Genomic DNA, 19,233 nt, shown 5'->3' on the forward strand with positions numbered 1-19,233 from the left:
TCTGCAGATGAGGAGAAATTGGATGAACGAGCCAAACTGAGTGTTGCTGCAAAGAGGTTGCTTTTCAGGGTAAGAGTTCACTTTTTCCCATAGATGAGGATAGGGTATGTATGAGTATATGCTGCCCTCAAACTAGCACACATGTATAATTATCCAACGCTGTTTTTCTAAGCACATGGGTACTTAAAAAGTGAGAGTCAGTGGGACAAGCTGCTTGAAAGAGAAACTATCTGACAACTTCTGCATGTGGCTAGTGTGTGCACTTCTGTATTGAAGCCTTAACTGGTAATCTAAAGGCCCATCTATAATTAACTCTACTAGAGGATGGGATGTTCATTGCCTAAAGTAGGATAAAAATGGAAACTCATTCTCAATGCAAACCATACTGAGACGGCAAGGAATTATGCTGGTTTCAGATTTGCTCTTTCTGTGGGCTTAGGTTAGTCATTGGTATCTTCTGTGTTGAATTCCTGCCTCGAATGGTTGGGTTCCCAAATGTTGTCATGCAGGCACTGAGGGATGCTCAGCTATAATCCACTCACTATTTGGCCTTTCATTTAAAAAAAAAACCCTTTGCTGTGCTTTTCTAAACCACAACAATGGCTTACAGAAATACAGAAACCATTAAAACAAGCATAACTGAACAAAGGCTATAATGATTTCCAGTATTGTTACTACCCAAAAAGAAAGCCCATATGAAGCTTTATTGGGCCCCATTTGGTATTCAGCTAGAAAAGGCACTATGAAACCCATGTGCTTTGCGACCTTTGTCAAAGTACACAAAAGAAGCAGCCTGGTGGCAGACCTCCTGGACCATCTAATAAGATAGTAACAATCGCCAAGAATGCCAAAAGAAGGGCACCCAGACACAAACCAGCAACCAACGGGATTGCTGTTAAATGGATAATAAGGGTACATTGTTCTACCCCAGCTAACAGCTGAGTTGCCGTATTCTGCAAAAGCTTAGGGTTGTTCATCGTGAGGAATGTTTGGTTCTAGGAAATGGAAAAGTCTTTTGATGGAAAAAGTGTTCCAAAACCTCGTTCAAGGAATTCGGCAGTCGAAAGGAGGCTGAGGCGAATGCAGGACAGATCACGCACACAGCCTGTAACAACTGAGGAAGTGGTCATTGCAGCCACGTAAGTCCATGAAATGGGTTGGCTCTGCTTTTCCCTTGACTTGTCGAATATTTGATTCATAAAATCTATGGCTTGGTAGTTTAGGGAAATGCTTATTACAAAGAGGCGACTTTCTTCAGAATTGTATGAAAATTGGAACGGGGGTGAAGCTGTTTCGGGTTACAGGGAGTATGAAGCAGAGCAGATTGCATGATTTATAATCTGAAAACATTTTTATGGAATCGTAGATGGAAGACAGTAGGAGAAAAATTATTTGTGTACTCAAAGTAATGAATTATTTAATCTGCTTTTTGTGCAGCTTGTAACTTTCCAGCAGTATTGTTGCAGACAAACTTTTAAAAGCATTTGAAAACATTAATATTGATCTAGGTTTTGGGAAACCAGGTGGTTTGCATATACCTTTGTTGAAAGTTATTTAGGGTCTTGGCAGTGCAATTTATAAAAGTCTGTCATATCTTTTAATTCGGTAAAAATAATGTTTGTCTTCTGCCGTGAACCCTATATGCGTTTCTTAATGCTTCTCTCTTCTCTCTCCTTGTGAATTTTTTCCTTTCCTTGGCTATTTTTTAAAGTGAACCTACCCCTGCCTCATGTACTGTGAATACCCACACTGTAGTGGCAAGAATACCTAATCCCACTGTAGTTAAGAGCACTGTGCATCCTACCAGGTACTGGGGGAACGCAACTTGCATGTTACATGGAGCACAAGGGTCATTGCTAGGAAATACATCCCTAAAAGCAAGTGTATGGAACAATTTGATAGAACTTCTAACAATGTTTTTACTGTTTGTTATTTTCACCTCTGTAACTGATGTATAAATCAACTTCTGACCTTTTGATTCAGTAGTTTTTCATGTTAGGCATAAAGGCTCCTTCGAGGAGGTGCGATTCTTAAATTCAGAAAATTGTGTGCGTTTGAAAAAAAAAAAACTTCCATCACTCCAAATTAAAGACCTTGAGCAAAGCCCTTTGTGTCTCAAACAGAAGTGGGGAAAGGCCAGGCATGTTATAAGATCACAACCAGCACCCTCTTCTTTATCCTTCTTCAACTTCTATCTTTAGATTTAATGGGAGAATGAGAACTTGTATCACTTCTAGGTGGTAGCACAAATCCCCTCCTTGTTTCCATTGCTTTTAGCTCACCCTAATGCCAGCAATTATGGACAGTATCAGAGAAATGTGCTGTTGAGTGCTATGGCATCTTATGGGCTAATAAAGAAACTTTACTTGTGTTTTTGTGGACAAGAACCTGCTTTGTTAGATGGTGGCCTTTAGATGCCAAAAAACTTAGAGCAGGCTGTCCCCTTCTCTTTTGCATTTTCTGTGCTGGTTTCTAAGCCCCTGCATATTTCCTGGCCTCCTTCCTCTCTCAGAAACCAATGAGGTGTTTGGCCTGTAAGCCCCGGAAAAAATGTGGACAGGACTGGTCAAACCAAGCTGGAGGCAATGAAGGGCCAAGATCATAAAGCATTTGGTGACATTGCCTAGTTCCAACCCTAGTGCTTCTGGCAACTCCTTGTTAGCATGCTTAGTCTTGTAAACCTGGAACAAACAACTGTTCCTTTAGGCCCCCCAGTTTTGTTTCTAGCCCCCTGGCATCACTGTGGGGGGAAATTTACCCTTCTTCTCAGGGTGTTTCCTATAAAAATATAGGAGGCCAAGAATCCGTACAGAGGAGGTAGAGACACAGCCGCTTGCCTAGTTGACTGGATCCTTGATCTAACAAGAAAGCCAATGCACAGAGCTCAGGATAGTCCTTGCAGGGGCTGCTGGCTCTGTCATTCATGCTGCTTCCTGCATCAACTGGTGCTTCTATACTAAAAGAAATTGTGTGTGTGTGTGTCTGTGTGTTCAGGCACTAATGATGGCACATTTTTTTTGTTGCCCTGAAGATCCTCCTTAATCTCTAGGAAACAGCTAAGGGCAGTGAGGGAAAAACAGGATTATGCAAAGAAACCTGATGCATCAAATGAAGGATTTTCAGTATCCTTCTCTCATGTAGGCCCTTGGTCCAGTGTTTAGAATAATAAAGGATCCGTGCAAGTTTCTTATAAGTATCCTATGTGACTCTGCATTGCTGCAGTGCTGTATTACCACATGAAATACAGTTCAGGCTGGACATGCCCATAAGTGGTGAGATCAGAGCGGCGCAACCCCGCAGTGCAGATGAGTCTCCCCCGATATCCATCTACTGTCCTTTCCTTTGTAAAAAAGCATTTACAAACACCGCAACTGCTTTGTTATGTTGGTAGCGCTTCAGTCAGAATTCATAAAGTGGCACACATCCAAATTGCCAACGCTTCTCATGTCTGCTGGCTTTTTCTTTGCTTTGTATGAAGCATTCCTGATTTTTTCCCCCCTCAATATTTTAAAACTGAAGCTGCTAACTTCTTCATAACACTAAATACTGATTCCCAGTTCTGCTTTTAAGGTTGCAAGCCTCTGCACACCAAAAGACTTTAGCGAAAGATGAAATAAAAGAAGCCAAAGAAGCCCTCGAACAAGATCAGTCTGCGGAACCAGACTCTTCCACCCTGAGCCTGGCAGAGAAGATGGCCTTATTTAACAAACTATCTCAGCCAATTACAAAGACTGTCTCTACAAGGAACAGGGGGGACCTTAGACAAAGGAGATCGAATGTCCGTTACCAAACACAGCCTGTCACCCTCGGAGAAGTTGAGCAGGTCTGTATATATATCCTTTTCTAGCAGCCAGGTTCTGTGCATGCTTACAGAGTCTCACTGAGTTCCGCAAAACTTTCTCAGAGGCTTAAATAGGACTGGGCACAGGGTCACAATCAAATGTATCATCATCACTCTCTTTACTCAGCATATGTGATGAGTGGCAGAAACTGTCCCAATGAAACCTTGCCAAGAAAATGACTCTTACAACCGCTGGAACACACCTTTTTCTAAATGTACAATCTTGCTGTCAGTACAACATCTATTTATATTCATGTGTGGGGTGCACTGTCCCCTTCTTAGGGCAAGGAAATGGTTGGTTTTTGTTCAGATAGGAAAAACTGAGCCTGTAATTGTCATTAATATTTAAGAGGCACTTTGGAGCCCTTGGATGAACTCTCAGTCTTTGGATCTCCGTTCCCATCATTCATTGTTTGCTCTAGGTATGATTTTTAATTTCTAATTTGAGCAATCGCCAAGTTTTTCCACCAGTTTTGATGATGATGATAACGACGACGATGACAATGACAACATTCAATTTATATGCCACCCTTCAGAACAACTTGTGGAAACTGGGTGCTGATCTGAACACAGCTGAAATTCGTAATGCGATCTATTACAAGATGGAGCCTTCAGAAAGGGGCATTCCAGATCTCCCACAGGTGGCCAAACTACTTGGAGCGAGCTGAAGATTTCTGGCACTGCGGGTTTACATTGTTGAAGCCTATTCTTGATTGCGTTACTGAGTGTTTTTTATTCTCTTTGAAGCTTGTATTGCAAAAAAAAAGTAAAATTTTGCGCACATCTTATGTAATTATAATTTTCGGGACTTTTAGGGTTTATTTAATTTGTGACCTAAATAGTGAACATTCTCTGTAGGATTAGACATCAGTTACAGAGGGCTCTTATCCTATTGCAAGGGTTTTTTATTGCAAGTAGAGATGGGCATGAACCACAAAAAAACCAAACCATGAGGTTCTTGGATTTTCACGAACCACGGACTGGCACAAACTGGGGCCAGTTTACGAACCAGTTTGTGGTTCATGGGGTTTAAATGCCCCTTTCCAGCTGCTTAGCAACAGCAGGGAAAGGGGCATTTGACAGTTTAAAGGGCCCTTTCCTGCCTTGCAACTGGCAGGTCCCTTTAAACTATCAGCTGGCAGGCGGCGGGGGGGATCCCTCCCTTGCCGTCTGTCAGCTGATAGTTTAAAGGGACCTGCCACTTGCAAGCGGCAGGGCCCTTTAAACTGTTCAAACCCCAGCCCCCCAGCCCCAGCCCCACACTTACCTTGCCCTGCAGGCCCACGGCATCTTCCCCCTCCTCCCACATGGGACGGGAAGGCTGTTTTTGGCCTCTTCCACTGCTATGTGGGCCCGCAGGGTGGCGGAGGAGGCCAAAAATGGCCTTCCCGCTTCTCAAATGGCGGCCGCGGTAGCCATTTGAGGGGCAGGAAGGCTGTTTTTGGCTTCCTCCACCGCCGAAAATGGCCTCCATGCCCCTCAAATGGTGCCTGTGGGGGCGGGGGCTGGGATTTGGGCAATTTAAGGGGATCTGCAGCTTGCAAGCCATAGGAACAGTTTATATGGCCATTTCCCTGGGGAAATGGCCATTTAAACACTGCCCCTTTACGACCCAAATGAACCAGTAGACCAGTTTGTGCAAGTTCGTGGAAACGAGCTTCAATGAACCACTGGTTTGCGAACCATGAACCGGCCTGGTTTGTGCAGTTTTTTGGGTCGTAATTCAATTCATGTCCATCTCTAATTGCAAGTCTTTTTTTAAAAATAAAGCAGCTCATCTTGTAGTATGGAAAGACTAAAATCATAGAGAATACTAGCTGCGCCTTTCAAAGCTTTGAGTCTTGTATGTATGAGTTGCATCTCTGGAGGTTTTCCAGATACCTGTGCTAATTATTATTACACAGATCTACAGTTTTATAGACAGATTGAGTGGCAGGTACTTTTCTTCCTTTGCGTCTGATGTTGTAACATGTCTCCTGTGAGTGATATGCTGTTGCCTCATGATGGCACAATTCTGGTTGAATGGATATCAGTGAGGACAAACCGTAACATGTTCTGCTTTAACAAACGGACTCCCTCTCAACCTCGTTACCCCACCTGCATTATGGAGATAACAGGGGCTCTACCTTACTGGGCTGTTATGGGTATTACTGTCATAATGTAAGTGAAATTTTTTTGGCACTGAAAGCACTGCTCAAAGTGTTACTTGTGCTTTTGAAAAAACTATCTTCAGTGAGCAATGGTTTCAAAAGGGGATTGTGGAAGGTATAATATGTGTGTATGTGAGGAGTGGGCAGTGTTGATAAGCTTTGTGAGTTTTCACCAATACTATGGCATTTGACCATTGTTGGTCTTCCCTATGTCATTGTATTAAGAATATTTGGTAATTATTTACCCTGTCTTCATGAACTGCCAATTTTTGCTTCTGTATATTGTTCGGCACAGGTACAAAATGACAGTGGGACGCTTGCTCCTTTGTCTCCGACTATTGTGACATCGGTATCTACTATGATATCCCCCTGGTCATCAATATACACGAAGGATCTGCGTGCAAAGGCAGCGGAGGAAGAGACAGCTAGCAGGATGAACCAAGCCGGCGTGAGATACCAGTCAGCCGTAGAAAATGTGGATACTTCGTTAAAAGACGTTCTGGAAACAGAACGGTGGCAGCCTTCTGTAGCAGTGAGAGAGAGCAGTTGCCAGTTAAGGGAGCGTGAAAAGGCAGAACCCATGGGATTTGTAGAACGTGAAGAGAGCGGCGTGAAAACACACAGTTCCTTTGAGGAAGAGCTCCCACATCCTGCCTCTAATCAAACAGAGGACTACAACAAAGAGACAAAATACGCATTCCCACAAAAAAGCCGCATGGAATTGTTCAGCCCACAACCTCTTTGTCAGCCTGCAGAACAAAAGGAAGTTGTTGCCAACATCCTGCAGGGTAAACAAGAAGTCAAAGGCCAGTCCTTTGAAGAAACGATGGAGTTGGAGGGAGTAATGACACCATCCACCCCACTGAGAGGTAAGCAGCTTCCATGGGGCCTGGTTACTGAGCCGATTAATCATATGAATTTTAATAGCCGAAAAGCTTAAACCTGCATACATTTACATATGAATGAAATAGTTGTGAAGGAAAAACTGTTCATAGATTGATGTGTACACATGTGTGACGGGAAGAGGAAAAATGCCTCCTACAAGATGATAGTCACTGGTCATGGCTTCGGTAAGTACTTGTAATAATTCGTACACTATTTTAACATACTTATATATTACCCATCTCTTCCCTCATGGAACCCAACATGCATAAGGTTCCCAAAAGGCATTGGCCAGATTCAGACCATCTTGGCTTTATCCAGCATCATGCATCTTCCAGCCATACCCTGGGGCTAATAATAAATAAATCAAAAGCAAGCTTTTTGGGGAAATACAACCCCATTTCCAGTTAATGAAGGGTACTTACTTTATGATCAGAAAAGAATGCTGAAAATGGGGGATCTGACCCAACTCTCAGGACTTCTGGGTTGAGCATGCGGGGCCTGACGTTCATGTCTTCTGTTCTGTATAGTCCATTACTTCACCCTGGGCCTGGCCCATTCAGCTGACAGCGTAGGCTGTGAAGTTTGCACATTTGCTTTCCAACGGAGAAGTCTTACATTCCCCACAATTCTTTTTCTTTTTATAGTTCCACAGTACAGTCTGAGAGCCAGTACAGTATACTGGTTAGAGTATTGGAAAAGGGATGGAGAGCCATTTTATTTATCTTACAAAATTTCTAGTCTGCCTTTCTGCCACAAAGGCAGCTTACAAATTAAAACATACATAATAAAATCTCATCTTAAGTTAAGAGTCATCAAAATCAACTGACAAACACGTTCAAACATGGTTTCCAATACCCAGTCTGCCATGCTTACTGGTTGACATTGGATCAGTTTTGCTCCTCAACCTACCACAGAGTCAGTGTGAGGGTAAAATGGGAAGGGAACAACAGTGTATATATCAGCCTGAGCTGCCTGGATTATGTGTGGGATAAAAATAAAAACCTGCAGTTGTGACAAAAGACAGGACTTTTTTTTTTTGGCTTGTAGGATACTCTAGTTCTTAGTTGGGAGTAGAGGAGAGTTTATCTTGAAGGTCTGTGGAAAATCTTCCGTTGTAAACCTTGGGAATGAAAACACTTGCTCCATTGCATCTCTGTTCTTAAAATATTTCCCTTTTTCAGTAGTGACACATAGAAATATTGTGCCATTTGGGTGAGAGTGTCCTGGCACGCTGACTATGTCATGGCTCAATGAAAAGTCTCAATGAGAAAGAAGTACCATTTCCCTCAGTACCATTTTTGTGCAACTTCAAACTTCTGCTCTCTCAGGAAAAGGCAGGCACTTAAGTGAAAATCCCAACATCTGATGTCACTGCATTGGAGAGTTTTATATGAACACTGCCCCCATCAAACTGGTTCTCCTGACAGGTTCTTCAGCCCAGCATTGTATATACTTTTTTTTTTGAAGAATCGGTTACTGCTGCGCCAGATTCCTAACTTGTAATCATGATTAGTATAACCAGTTATTAGAAAGATGCTGTTGTCTGTGACTTTGATGCTGTAATTTTATTATTATTATTATTATTTGCAGTTGAGTACTAATTCTGAACTTCTTTCCCTCAGAGCTCATTGAGCCAATTTCAGAACCCGAAAGCACAGTGACAACAAAGAGTGTTTCTCAGTCTGCAGTATCCTGTAGGCAGCAGGAAACATCTGAGCTGTTAGAAGGAAAGCTTGACTCTAGGGACAGCAAAACAGAAGTAACGGAGGACGCTCTTGATGCATCCAACAAGACTATGTCAATTAAAGAAAGGTAAATAAACTCATGCTCTTCTGAAGTGGGTGTTTTCTCCCTTTCATGATAGAAGGATCTGGAGTAATGATGTGTGAGAATATCCACTAGGGAATTTCCTAGTACTCAATCTGTACTTTTTAAAAATTGAAAATCTTTTTTTAAAAGAGTTTGTTCTGGAAAAACAAAACCGCAGTTTTCTGAGGGGCAGCATCCTTGGAAATGTGATGAACTGAGATTAATGTTTAAAGATAGCAAGAAGCCTGAAATTCTTATAAATGTTTTTTATTTGTTTGCGGATACCTGGAAAAGTCAGATTTTTTTTTCAGAAGAGCTGACCAAACAATAGCTGTTTATAAGCTTCCGGGATTCTGTTGTCAGAATATGATCTTGGGTGTAGTTCTCACCATTCCAGGAATCTCAAGGTTTTTTTCTTTTAATAAACTTTCTGGTGGAAATAGGTGTTCAAGTGGGATGGCAATGTCTGAATTAGCAAGATTTCTTCTGTCCCTGTTCCCCACACACTCCCACCTCAGTGACAGAGACAGAATAAATTATGCAAAATGAGAGAGAATATGTAAATACATTAGTTTGTATAAATGATACAAGTCACAATTCAGCTTCCCTTAACATTAGAATTTGGGTCATCTTTGCACAGTTTATACACAAAACATACTACTCGAGTTACAGGTATCAGTTCAATTATGTCCACTCAGTTATATCTGTACGGACATTTTAAGTGTAGAATGCATGGAATGGTCATTTATTTATTTATTTATTTATTTATTTATTTATTTATTTATTTATTTATTTATTTATTTATTTATGTTATCTATAGTCTGCCTTTCTCGCTGAAACTCAAGGCAGATTACACAGTGTAAGACAATAGGATCAACAACTGAGATATTCAGTAAATAATACAATAGGTTATGCATTGCCAAAATTTGAAATTAAAATTCAAATACAGGAATACCGAGATGAAACTTTGCTGTAACAAAAAATAAATAACTTGAAATGACAAATTAAACAACACGAAGATTTCCCAGTTAGAGTATATCTACATGTTCCAAAGGTTTAGTCAATTGTGCTTTTTAAAGAGCAAGGGCTGTATTTTCCCTTCTGTACTTCACAACCACAGGAAGAAAAAGGAAATAAAGTGGTCTGTAAATATTCTAGCAAGAAACCCTTTTCCTTGCTGATTAATCAGCATCCTAAAACATACCTAGTGCTCACCTGCATCTTCAGATTGAAGGAGAATACTGGTAAACATCAAACACATTTCTTTTCTGGTGGATCATGGCCATCATTCTGTTCTCCTCAGAAGGAAGCTTCCCTGGTAAACTTCCAAGGAACTCCAGCATTGCCCAGAACATCATGGCATTGTCCACAGTTCACTAGATCATCCAGATGGTAGAGCCCTATCAAGAAGATTGATCAAGACATGTTTTAGGATGTGTAAAAAGATTGCCTTGATGTAATTTATACTCCAAGCATATCTTTTTGTTAATGAAAGTAAAGCAAGGAAGAATAGCATCTGTGTGCTGAGCTCAGAAGTAAAAGCAAGAGCAGTTGTTTGTCTCTTCCTACATTTAATAGAAAATGCTGCACACTCATTTCTGAAATACCAAGGAGATGCCAATGTTGCATATTCTTAAGACAAAAGTCTCTTTGAGTGGCATGCTGCCCACTCGCCTGATGGATGAATGGGCAAACTAATGATGACCAGGCAAGGATTCTGAGGAACTTCAACTTCCAGTGTTGAGCTGCCACAGAAACTTCAGCTGTCTCCAGAGGCTGTTGAATGAGTACACTGGAAGATTAAAGAGGTGAAGGAGTTCTCCTGGGCAGCTCTGGGATTTTTCTTTCAATGGGCTTGTCCATGCCTGCTTTGAAGAGGAGATTGAGAGACTCAAGGCAGATCACACAGTGCAAGTGAAATACGGTAAAATCAACAGCTAGGACATTCACTGAGCAAAATACCAATAATGAACAACAGTTAAGTCATTCAGTGAAAGAGATACAATAGGGTATGGTAGCAGAAAATTTGAAACAAGCATAAAGCCAAGGAGAGAAATGAAATGTTTATGAAACAAAGCATAACTAGTTAACATGGCATGTTTAGCAATGTGGACACTCCCTTATAGGAGCATATCTGTATCAGCCAGCAGTACCCAATGGTGTAGTCATACCAAGGTATCTCTCTGATAGAGATGGACACGAACCAGAGAAAAACCGAACCGTGCAGTTCATGGTTTGTCGCATTTCATGAACCACGAACTTTCATGAACCTGTCCTGGTTTGCGAACCGGTTCATTTGGTTCATAAAAATGTCACATCCAGGTCAGCAAATTGTCACTTCCGGGTCAGCAGAAGATACCTTCCGTGTCAGCAGAAGGTCTGCAGGAAGTCCACCCTCTGTTGCCTAGGAAACTGATTGATCAGTGCCAGGCTGTCTACAGTGACAAACCCAAAAACAAACCAAATGAACCAGCCTAAAGTTTGTGTTGGTTCGTCAGAAATGGGCTCTGATTCGCAAACCACAAACTGGCCTGGTTCGACACAAACTTTGGTTCGTATTTCGGTCTGTGCCCATCTCTACTCTCTGAGCTATTTCTTATGACACAGCCCTATAATTTGGGTAGAAAGCCCTCCTGAATGATTCAGTTTTGCATAGTTTGCAGAAAGCCAGGAGGGTTAGAATTTTCCTGACCTCCTAAGGCAGACCATTCCATAAGATGGGGACTACCACAGAGAAAGTACTGCAGAGAACGTGTTTTACTGAGTAGTACAAGCAGAGAAACAAGTTTTTTTTTTCTTCCAGGCTGGTTCCAATCAGAATGACAAGAGATGGAAGGTAACTAGGAAAAGAACACGCCCAAGTTCAGTTATTCATACTTAAGCATAATTCTGGAAGAGTAAGAGTACAGTCCTATTCAGAGTTGCTTTACTTTAAGCCTATTGAAATCAAAGGGTTTAGACTGGAGTAACTCTGTATAGAATTGCACTCTAAGATGTTAAGCACAAGGCCCTGTGGTACTGATGGGTTTGAGTAAAAAAAGAGGAGAAAGCATCTTCTAAAGGTCCAGTTCACGTATCATGGAAAACACAAGATGAGTTCCCGTCCTGTGTAATAGGCACGTGTGATTGCAAGTTCTCTTCAATTCCTTCCTTACACAATACCCAACTCAAATTGCAACTAACAAGAGCCCTCTTTACTTCCTGTGCTGTTTTCCTGAAAAGCAATGCTCCTGGAGGTATGCAGTTTAGCCCATTGGGGAATAGCCCTATGTAACTATACAGTGCCAAATATCATTTTGATAAAATGAGGGCCAAATTTCATATGTTCAAGTAAATGTAGCAGGCATTTTTTCCCAAGTGATCAAATGCTTTTTCTGCATCCAGCAATAACATTGAAAGGGGAACACTAGAATGTTTGCAGAAATGTATAACATTTACGTTCCTTCTAACGTTATCAGCACTACTATAATGTGGAATGAATCCATGTTGGTCCTCTTTGATGTGGTTTCCAATTATAGTGTTAAGTCTAGCAGTCTTTAAACTGGTAAATATTTTGACATCTTGGTTAAAGAGCAGTAGGGCCCTTTAGGGATCACAACTATGCAAGTGGCTTTCCATGTAGCTGGGATTTTGCCTGAATGGTAAATATTGTTAAAAAGTTCACTAAGGGGCTTCACTAATAAAAGTTGTATTTTTTAAAATAAAATTCTGCTGGAAAGCCCCCTCTCCTGTTGTGTTTTATTGCTCTTTAATTTTTAATGACATTTTAATGACTTCTTCTGTAGTGATAGATCCAGAGGAGTTAGCCAAGTTAGTCACAGTTGGAAGGGGCCATACAGACCTTCTAGTCCAACCCCCTGCCCAATGCAGGATCGGCCTAAAGCACCCCTGACAAATATGCATCCAGCCACTTCTTGAAAACTGCGAGTGAAGGGGAGCTCACCACCTCCCTAGGCAGCTGATTCCATTTTTGAACTACTCTGACTGTGAAAAAGTTTTCCCTAATATCCAGCCGGTACCTTTCTGCATGTAATTTAAGCCCGTTGCTTCAAGTTCTATCCTCTGCTGCCAACTGGAACAGCTCCTTGCCCTCCTCCAAATGACAGCCTTTCAGATATTTAAAGAGAGCAATCATGTCCCCCCTCAACCTCCTCCAAACTAAACATTCCCAAGGCCCTCAGCCTTTCCTCGTAGGGCTCAGTCTCCAGACCCTGATCATCCTCGTCGCTCTCTTCTGCACCCTCTCAATTTTGTCCACATCCTTTTTGAAGTGAGGCCTCCAGAACTGCACACAATACTCCAGGTGCGGCCCGACCAAGTCTGTAGTAGCAAAGTACTAAAGAGCCCAGTAGCACCTTTAAGATAAACCAACTTTACTGTAGCATAAGCTTTTGAGAACCGCAGTTCTCTTCGTCAGATGCGTGCATCTGACGAAGAGAACTGCGGTTCTCGAAAGCTTATGCTACAGTGTAAAGTCGATTAGTCTTAAAGGTGCTACTGGACTCTTTACTACTTCTGTAGTGAGAGATTTTGCTGGTAATTTATATCTTTGAGGAAAGGTTGATACTGTTTTTCTAAAGAAAGCTCTGGGCTGTTTCTTTAGCTGGATCAGTTGCAGTCTATGAGCACACTATGTCACTGCCGTGTGTTTATGCATGATTGCATCTATTTTGGATTATTTTTAGAATACTATGTTAATATTTACCTTATTTCTAGAAAGTTTCCAGTCTTATCCCCTCTCATGACATTTTTTATTAAAGTTTCTGGATTTTGTGCATTTTTAGCAAATCCAGTGTAGCTGTTCCTTCTAATAATTGGTAGATTTTTTTATTCTTCGCAGTTGTTTCTAATGCCTTTATTTTTTTCCAAAATCATTTTTTCCTTCTCTGTTTTTTAACTTGCTTAGCTATACTAGTGCATTTGCCTTTCGTAACTATTTTGAATGCCTCCCCACTGGTTGTAGAGGCACCCCACAGTTGAGGTTTTTAATCAAAGTAATATTGTATTTTATTTACAAGAGTTTCAGAAATTTCATTATTTAGCAATAATGAACTTTAATTTCCAGTGTGGTCCTTTAGATCCTAATGAAATCATGGTGTTTATGGCCTATATCTGCTTGAGAAATAAGAGGTAGCAAGGCTGCTGAGACTAATATATAATCTGTGTGAGAGAAACCATTATGTATATGTGCAAAAATATGTGTAATCTAAATTCTCCAAACATTAATAAGATCATGACATTTCATTAGTTTGCTGAGGATGTTATTGCAGAGGATATTCCATTTTCTAGATTCATACATTGTAATACTCATATAGATAAGAAGCATTCTAGGTTTGGTTGTTGCAGGGATTCTGCGAAGCTGCAAAAGCATAAATTATTACTATGGGTGTGGTTTTCCAGGTCTTCCATCCTCAGTTGTAGTTCTGTTTCAGACTGCTGAAGCCATCTCATCTCTTCTTGGTTTGTAAGACACATTTCCATGACCCTTTCAGCCCTGTTAGCCTTGCCAATTTCACTGATTTGGGTTGTTTGCTATAGGGTCAGTAAGAGACTTTGAAAAGGCTTAGAGCTGGTTTTGAATCCCTGCTGGTCTTGCTTCATGTCCTCTGTAGTAGCCAGATTATTCAGCTGAGAGGTTAGCCATTGTTTCCCTCTCTCCTGCCTCTACAGGAGCACCAGAAAAGTCAATAAAAAAGATTTTAAAGACCCAATAATACAAGTATGCTTGCTGGAAAGCCAGTGTTGGCTTAGGCTCCATGTTGTGTGTACGCTAGATAGCAAAACTGAGTATGTTGAGTTTAAGATGTGCAACAGCCCTTTGAATGAATGCTCATGTTGAATATTCTGTATATTCTTTCTTAGTATTGTGTAGTTGATTTTCTTCTTCCTTTTTAGGCTAGCCCTCCTGAAGAAGAGCGGTGAGGAAGACTGGAAAAACAGGCTGAACAAAAAGGAGTATGGTCGAATGTCTCTTATTGAGCGCAGCCCTCAGCTGCAAGAGATGGAGCATTTGTGTACAAAGAAGGTAACGTTGCCCGTGTTTGGGGACAGCATTCCTCTTGGCAATGCTTTGGCATCTGCAGAAGCATCAGATAAAAGTAGATGAGTATATCTGGCACAAGGTAACATTGATTGCTTGTAGCATGGCATTTCATCCTCAGCAAGCTCTGAACTTTATAAACAAAAGTGCTTTTTTATTGTAAGACAGATGCTTAAAGATGCTTTCAAAGGAATGCTTTCTGGAAATATCTAATTACAGAGGGGAAATGAGCATATACTTTGCGAAATATTTCAGTAATGTTAAAAAATATATCTGATAGACAAGACCACAATTAGAGTTCATCTAATGCAAACAGTTTTCCTGCTGTCCGAAACAGTTACATTCTCTGGCGATTTTTTTCCTACTAAGAAAGAACATTTGAAAGCAGAAGGGGTTCTGCATACATGAAGATCACACAGTTCTAGCCCAATCTGTTGTTTTTTTAAAAAAAAAAGTCTTTGTTCAATATGCCAAATATTCATAAATAGCCGTGGAGGCCTGCCACCTTGACTATTAAGCGCATACTGCTTGGAATGTTCATTTCTTTTTATTTGGTTGTGACACCTTCTATGTACCCAGAAATCTGATTTGTGCCTTGTGCACTGAAATGTCTGTCTGTCTGTCTGTCTCTCTCTGCTTGTGCAGCTTAATTTTTTTAAGCTCCTCATTTGGATGAACTCTTTTTAAAGGATTTGGAGGATGTTTGGGAGTTGGTGGCTCTTTGTTTCTATCTGATACCTTCCCGAAAATGTAAAACCCATTTTCAAACTTGATGGAATTATCCGCGTGTCACCACAAAGTCACTCATTTTTTTATACAATTAATGGTCAGTAATTTTCTAGCAATGCATAACCAAAGATCCTGGCACATAAGGAATGTCAAAATAAATCTTCCTTTGAGATGCCATGTCTCATATACTAAATGGTATTGCATTCCAAACGACATTTATTGAACAGCCATCTTGTGTGGAAGTGAGTGAGAGCAAGTGAATGCAGCTTCTCAAAAGCACAGCAAGTGAAAGCAGTCTGATATCTTCTTGATGTTTTATAAATGAAAGTATTATTTCTCATGCTGGTAAAAATTACCCTGGCAGCTCAACCCTGCCCTGGAGCTATACATACATTTCATCCTGGAAATTGCTTAGGAAATTAGCAGTGCAAGGGAGAGGATCTTTTTTGTTCATGCACGTTGTGAATGCTGTTGAAATGCTAGTATGTGGCATTTAAAAACCATGGCTGTTTTTGCTTGGCATGATTTGCACGTGCATACTGTGTGGCAGCCTCTAAAACTCAGAAGATTCTCTTTGCAAGGTTATACAGCTCCCAAACAGAGTGGAACTGCAATGCTTTTTGGCGACTGACATGGCTCAAGCTTAAGTGCTTAAATATAGCTGTTGATAATTTGCCTATAGATGAGAGTTTCCATTTTACAGGAGTTAAGAATCTTGTATACTAATAGCCAAGTGGCCCTGATTTGTGAATACTTAAATTCAGAGACTGGAGCCTTGAATGGAAAAGACAGATCTTGCTACATACCTGAAAAATGCCCCAAGTTTGCAGAAAAATCTGATTTTTTTTTTAAGTCAGGTTGGGGGTAGAAAACCCAAAATGACAAAAGGAGCACCTGTAGCTTTGACCAGATGCCCTCAGTGGCTGTTTCTAGGCAACCATAACAGTTTAGGCAGTATTCCAGGCTTATTTTCTGTCAGGAAAAGGTGGGGGCAGGTGGCAGGGCCCTTTCCAGGGCTGTTTTGGACTGGGGGGAGGACTCATTAGGGCTAGGCCCAGAAGCAACCACTGGATGACTTGATACCACATAACTAGCATGACTTATACTGGCTGCTTGCTACTGTTCAACAGCAGCCCCCCCCAAGCCAGCATGTGTAGTGGTTAAAGTTTCAAAGTAGGCTCTGAGAGACCTAGGTTCAAATCACCATTCTGCTGTGGCAGATCACTGGATGACTTTGAGCCAGTTGCACATTCTTGGCCTAACCTACCTCTCAGGGCTGTTGTGAAGATAAAATGGAGGCAAGGAGAATGATGTAAGTTGTTTTGGGTCCTCATTGTGGAAAAAGGCAATATGTAAATGAATTAATAAATATAGATGAAGATGGGGGAGCAGATAAAAGGTAAGTTGTTTAGTGGGTTTGAAGGAGAGATGGATGTAGGGAAGGGTGAGCATATGGAAGCTACCGAGAGGAGGGAAAGAGCAAATAGTGTGGGAAAGGGGATACAGGGAAAAGTGAAGTATCCCCCACAAGTCACTGCAGCTTCTTCATCATGCACTGGGCTCAGGTCAGCCGGCACCAAGCAAGTGGGCCATAGGGGAGAGGCTGCTGTGGAAGTGGAGATGAAGATAGGGGCAGACAAAGGTGGGTGGGAAGGAGAGAAGAAAACAGAAAAGGGGGGAGAGTCTATGTGAGGCAGAGAAAGGAAAGAGGACATGATGAGGGAGGGAAAAATGAGAAGTCTCCCCACATATTAGTAAGTAGATTTTAAGGATTTATTTTTGCAAACTAGAATGCTCATATAATAGCTGTGGCAGTCTTTCCTGTATTAGCAAAATGATTTCATTTCAATAATAGTTCTTTCCCTCTAATAGAGGCCTCCCAAACTACTCAAATCCATTTCACGCAGAGAGAGGAAAAGCATATTGGATTCAGAATGTTCATGTTTTTGTTGATGTGGATCGAACTGTAACTAGAGCTGACCTGCTTCAGTCTCCCCTTTGCCGCCTTGGTTCATTCTCCTTCCTTGTATACTTTTATAACCATCCCCCAAAAATGTTTAAAATCCTCTACCAGGTTGGCTGCGTGTGTATCTGGGGTTTTGTTGTTTTTCAGACATACCTACTTTTCTTTCGTAGGCAGTCCCAGATTATTCACTGAGTTCCAGGCTGTGCTTCTGGCATATTAAATTGACCCGTGGGGTTTGAAACCTGTTTCATCCCAACAGTGGACTCCTGCAAAAAGGATGCTTTGGATTACTTGCACCGAACTCTTCTCAGGGCTGTATGACAGATGTAGAGCTAGTCTTAATGGCGACTGATATTAAGTCTTGCTGTCTAGAACAGTGGTAGAAAAAGCACCTCTGGCTTAGCAGGTCTGCTTCGCTGTTGGAACTGTGGCTTGCCTACGGTGCCATGCACCCATTGCGTGTTTAATCAGGCCGAGAGCGGTGGCACTTGGAATGCAGCTCGGCAGCTGTGCCTTCCTATCTCTCTCTGCAATGTTTCCTGTTTGTTTTAACCTGTAGGAAGAAGGAAGAGGTACAGATGATAATGCCATGTCTAAGATGCTTTGGGTAAGCTTGACTCTAATGCATAGGAGTTATTCTAGGTAATAGATCTCCCTCCCATCCCCCGGCTGAGTATGATCAGTATTCCCTTCCAACCTCAATTATGGGGATGGTGTATCAAGGCCATAGATCTGGGTTTCATTGGAGGCTGAACAGTAGCCAGCAAAAGCATTGCTGTTGTGGTTAATGGGTTGCTGAAACTTTGAGCATCAGAGATGCTCTTCCTCGTGCTTGTGGCTTTCTTTCAGAGCACATGGTCATTTGGTTGTTGTCACTAACCCTTTTAATTATTGCATGGGCGTGGCTTCAGTAAACCTTGTGTGTATTTTCTTATTTTCCTCTTACGGCTTATTAAGTATAAGGGAAGAATAAAATTCTGAAGGACAAGGAGAAAAACTGCCCTGATTCATTTATGTATTTCTTTACGTTATTTATAGTCTGCCTGTCTCATTAAGACTCAAGGCGAATTACGCAGCATGTAAACCAGAAAAAATTTCTCTGTCTCTCTCCCTCTCCTGTTATGACCTTCCACATCATTTCCATGTCTTTGTAATTCTCTCATATGCTTCTGCCCTGTCCATAGGAACCTGTCTATGCTTCTACTTATTCTCCTGCTATAGCTGCAGCCCATACATTTCATCCCTTTGTACCTATTAATCAGGTGAGCAAATCTTGCACACTCCGAACAGGTATTGCAATGATTTGTTGAGTGTTCATTACACATAGGATGTGTAATCCCCTTCCCGTTTCTTTGTGTATATTCCCATGTCATGATTGTTCTCCCCCATTCTTTTCCCTTTTCTCTCTCGCCCTTTTCATGTACCTAAAAAAAAGCAGAACAAAAATGGAGCATCCCATTACGTTCCGTCTCCCAATATAACATGTCTGTAGAAGTTCTCCTCGCCCCCTGCCGGCCCAGAAAATAAACAGAATAAAGCTTAATAGCTTTAATGTCCTTTGTGATGCTAAATTTGATTTTTGAATTGCAGCATCACACCATTCTGTGCTATGTGGACATTTGACGACCAATATTGCCTTTGTGTTTAGAAATCCCACAGTCACATTTTTCTAGCATAGTGGAGATCACAACCACCAGGATCGGGAGGCAGACGCTTTATCAGTTAATTCATCTCAATCTGGCCCAGTGGATTGCTCAGTTTGACTATTCTCATTTCCAGAGACTATTATTTATATGGACAAGGGCTGGTTCCT

The 19,233-nt window shown here is 41.3% G+C and overlaps 1 protein-coding gene across 13 annotated transcripts in view; it reads left to right on the forward strand.

Moving 5' to 3' along the window:
• SVIL (supervillin) overlaps window positions 1-19,233 on the forward strand; it is a 75,808-nt gene that overhangs the window by 20,789 nt on the left and 35,786 nt on the right. For 5 of the 13 annotated variants that reach the window (XM_054990857.1, XM_054990849.1, XM_054990854.1 and 2 more), the window contains 10 exons: window positions 8-69; window positions 1,000-1,139; window positions 1,712-1,807; window positions 3,571-3,823; window positions 6,287-6,860; window positions 8,499-8,688; window positions 11,489-11,521; window positions 14,581-14,710; window positions 17,980-18,027; window positions 18,605-18,682. In XM_054990857.1, coding sequence (XP_054846832.1) covers window positions 8-69; window positions 1,000-1,139; window positions 1,712-1,807; window positions 3,571-3,823; window positions 6,287-6,860; window positions 8,499-8,688; window positions 11,489-11,521; window positions 14,581-14,710; window positions 17,980-18,027; window positions 18,605-18,682 — 1,604 coding nt within the window. The remainder of the gene's footprint in view (window positions 1-7; window positions 70-999; window positions 1,140-1,711; window positions 1,808-3,570; window positions 3,824-6,286; window positions 6,861-8,498; window positions 8,689-11,488; window positions 11,522-14,580; window positions 14,711-17,979; window positions 18,028-18,604; window positions 18,683-19,233) is intronic. The other 8 variants (XM_054990856.1, XM_054990858.1, XM_054990853.1 and 5 more) reach the window with 7 other exon arrangements.

Source organism: Eublepharis macularius, chromosome 11, assembly GCF_028583425.1.
Source record: "Eublepharis macularius isolate TG4126 chromosome 11, MPM_Emac_v1.0, whole genome shotgun sequence".
NCBI classification, from domain to species: Eukaryota; Metazoa; Chordata; class Lepidosauria; order Squamata; family Eublepharidae; genus Eublepharis; species Eublepharis macularius.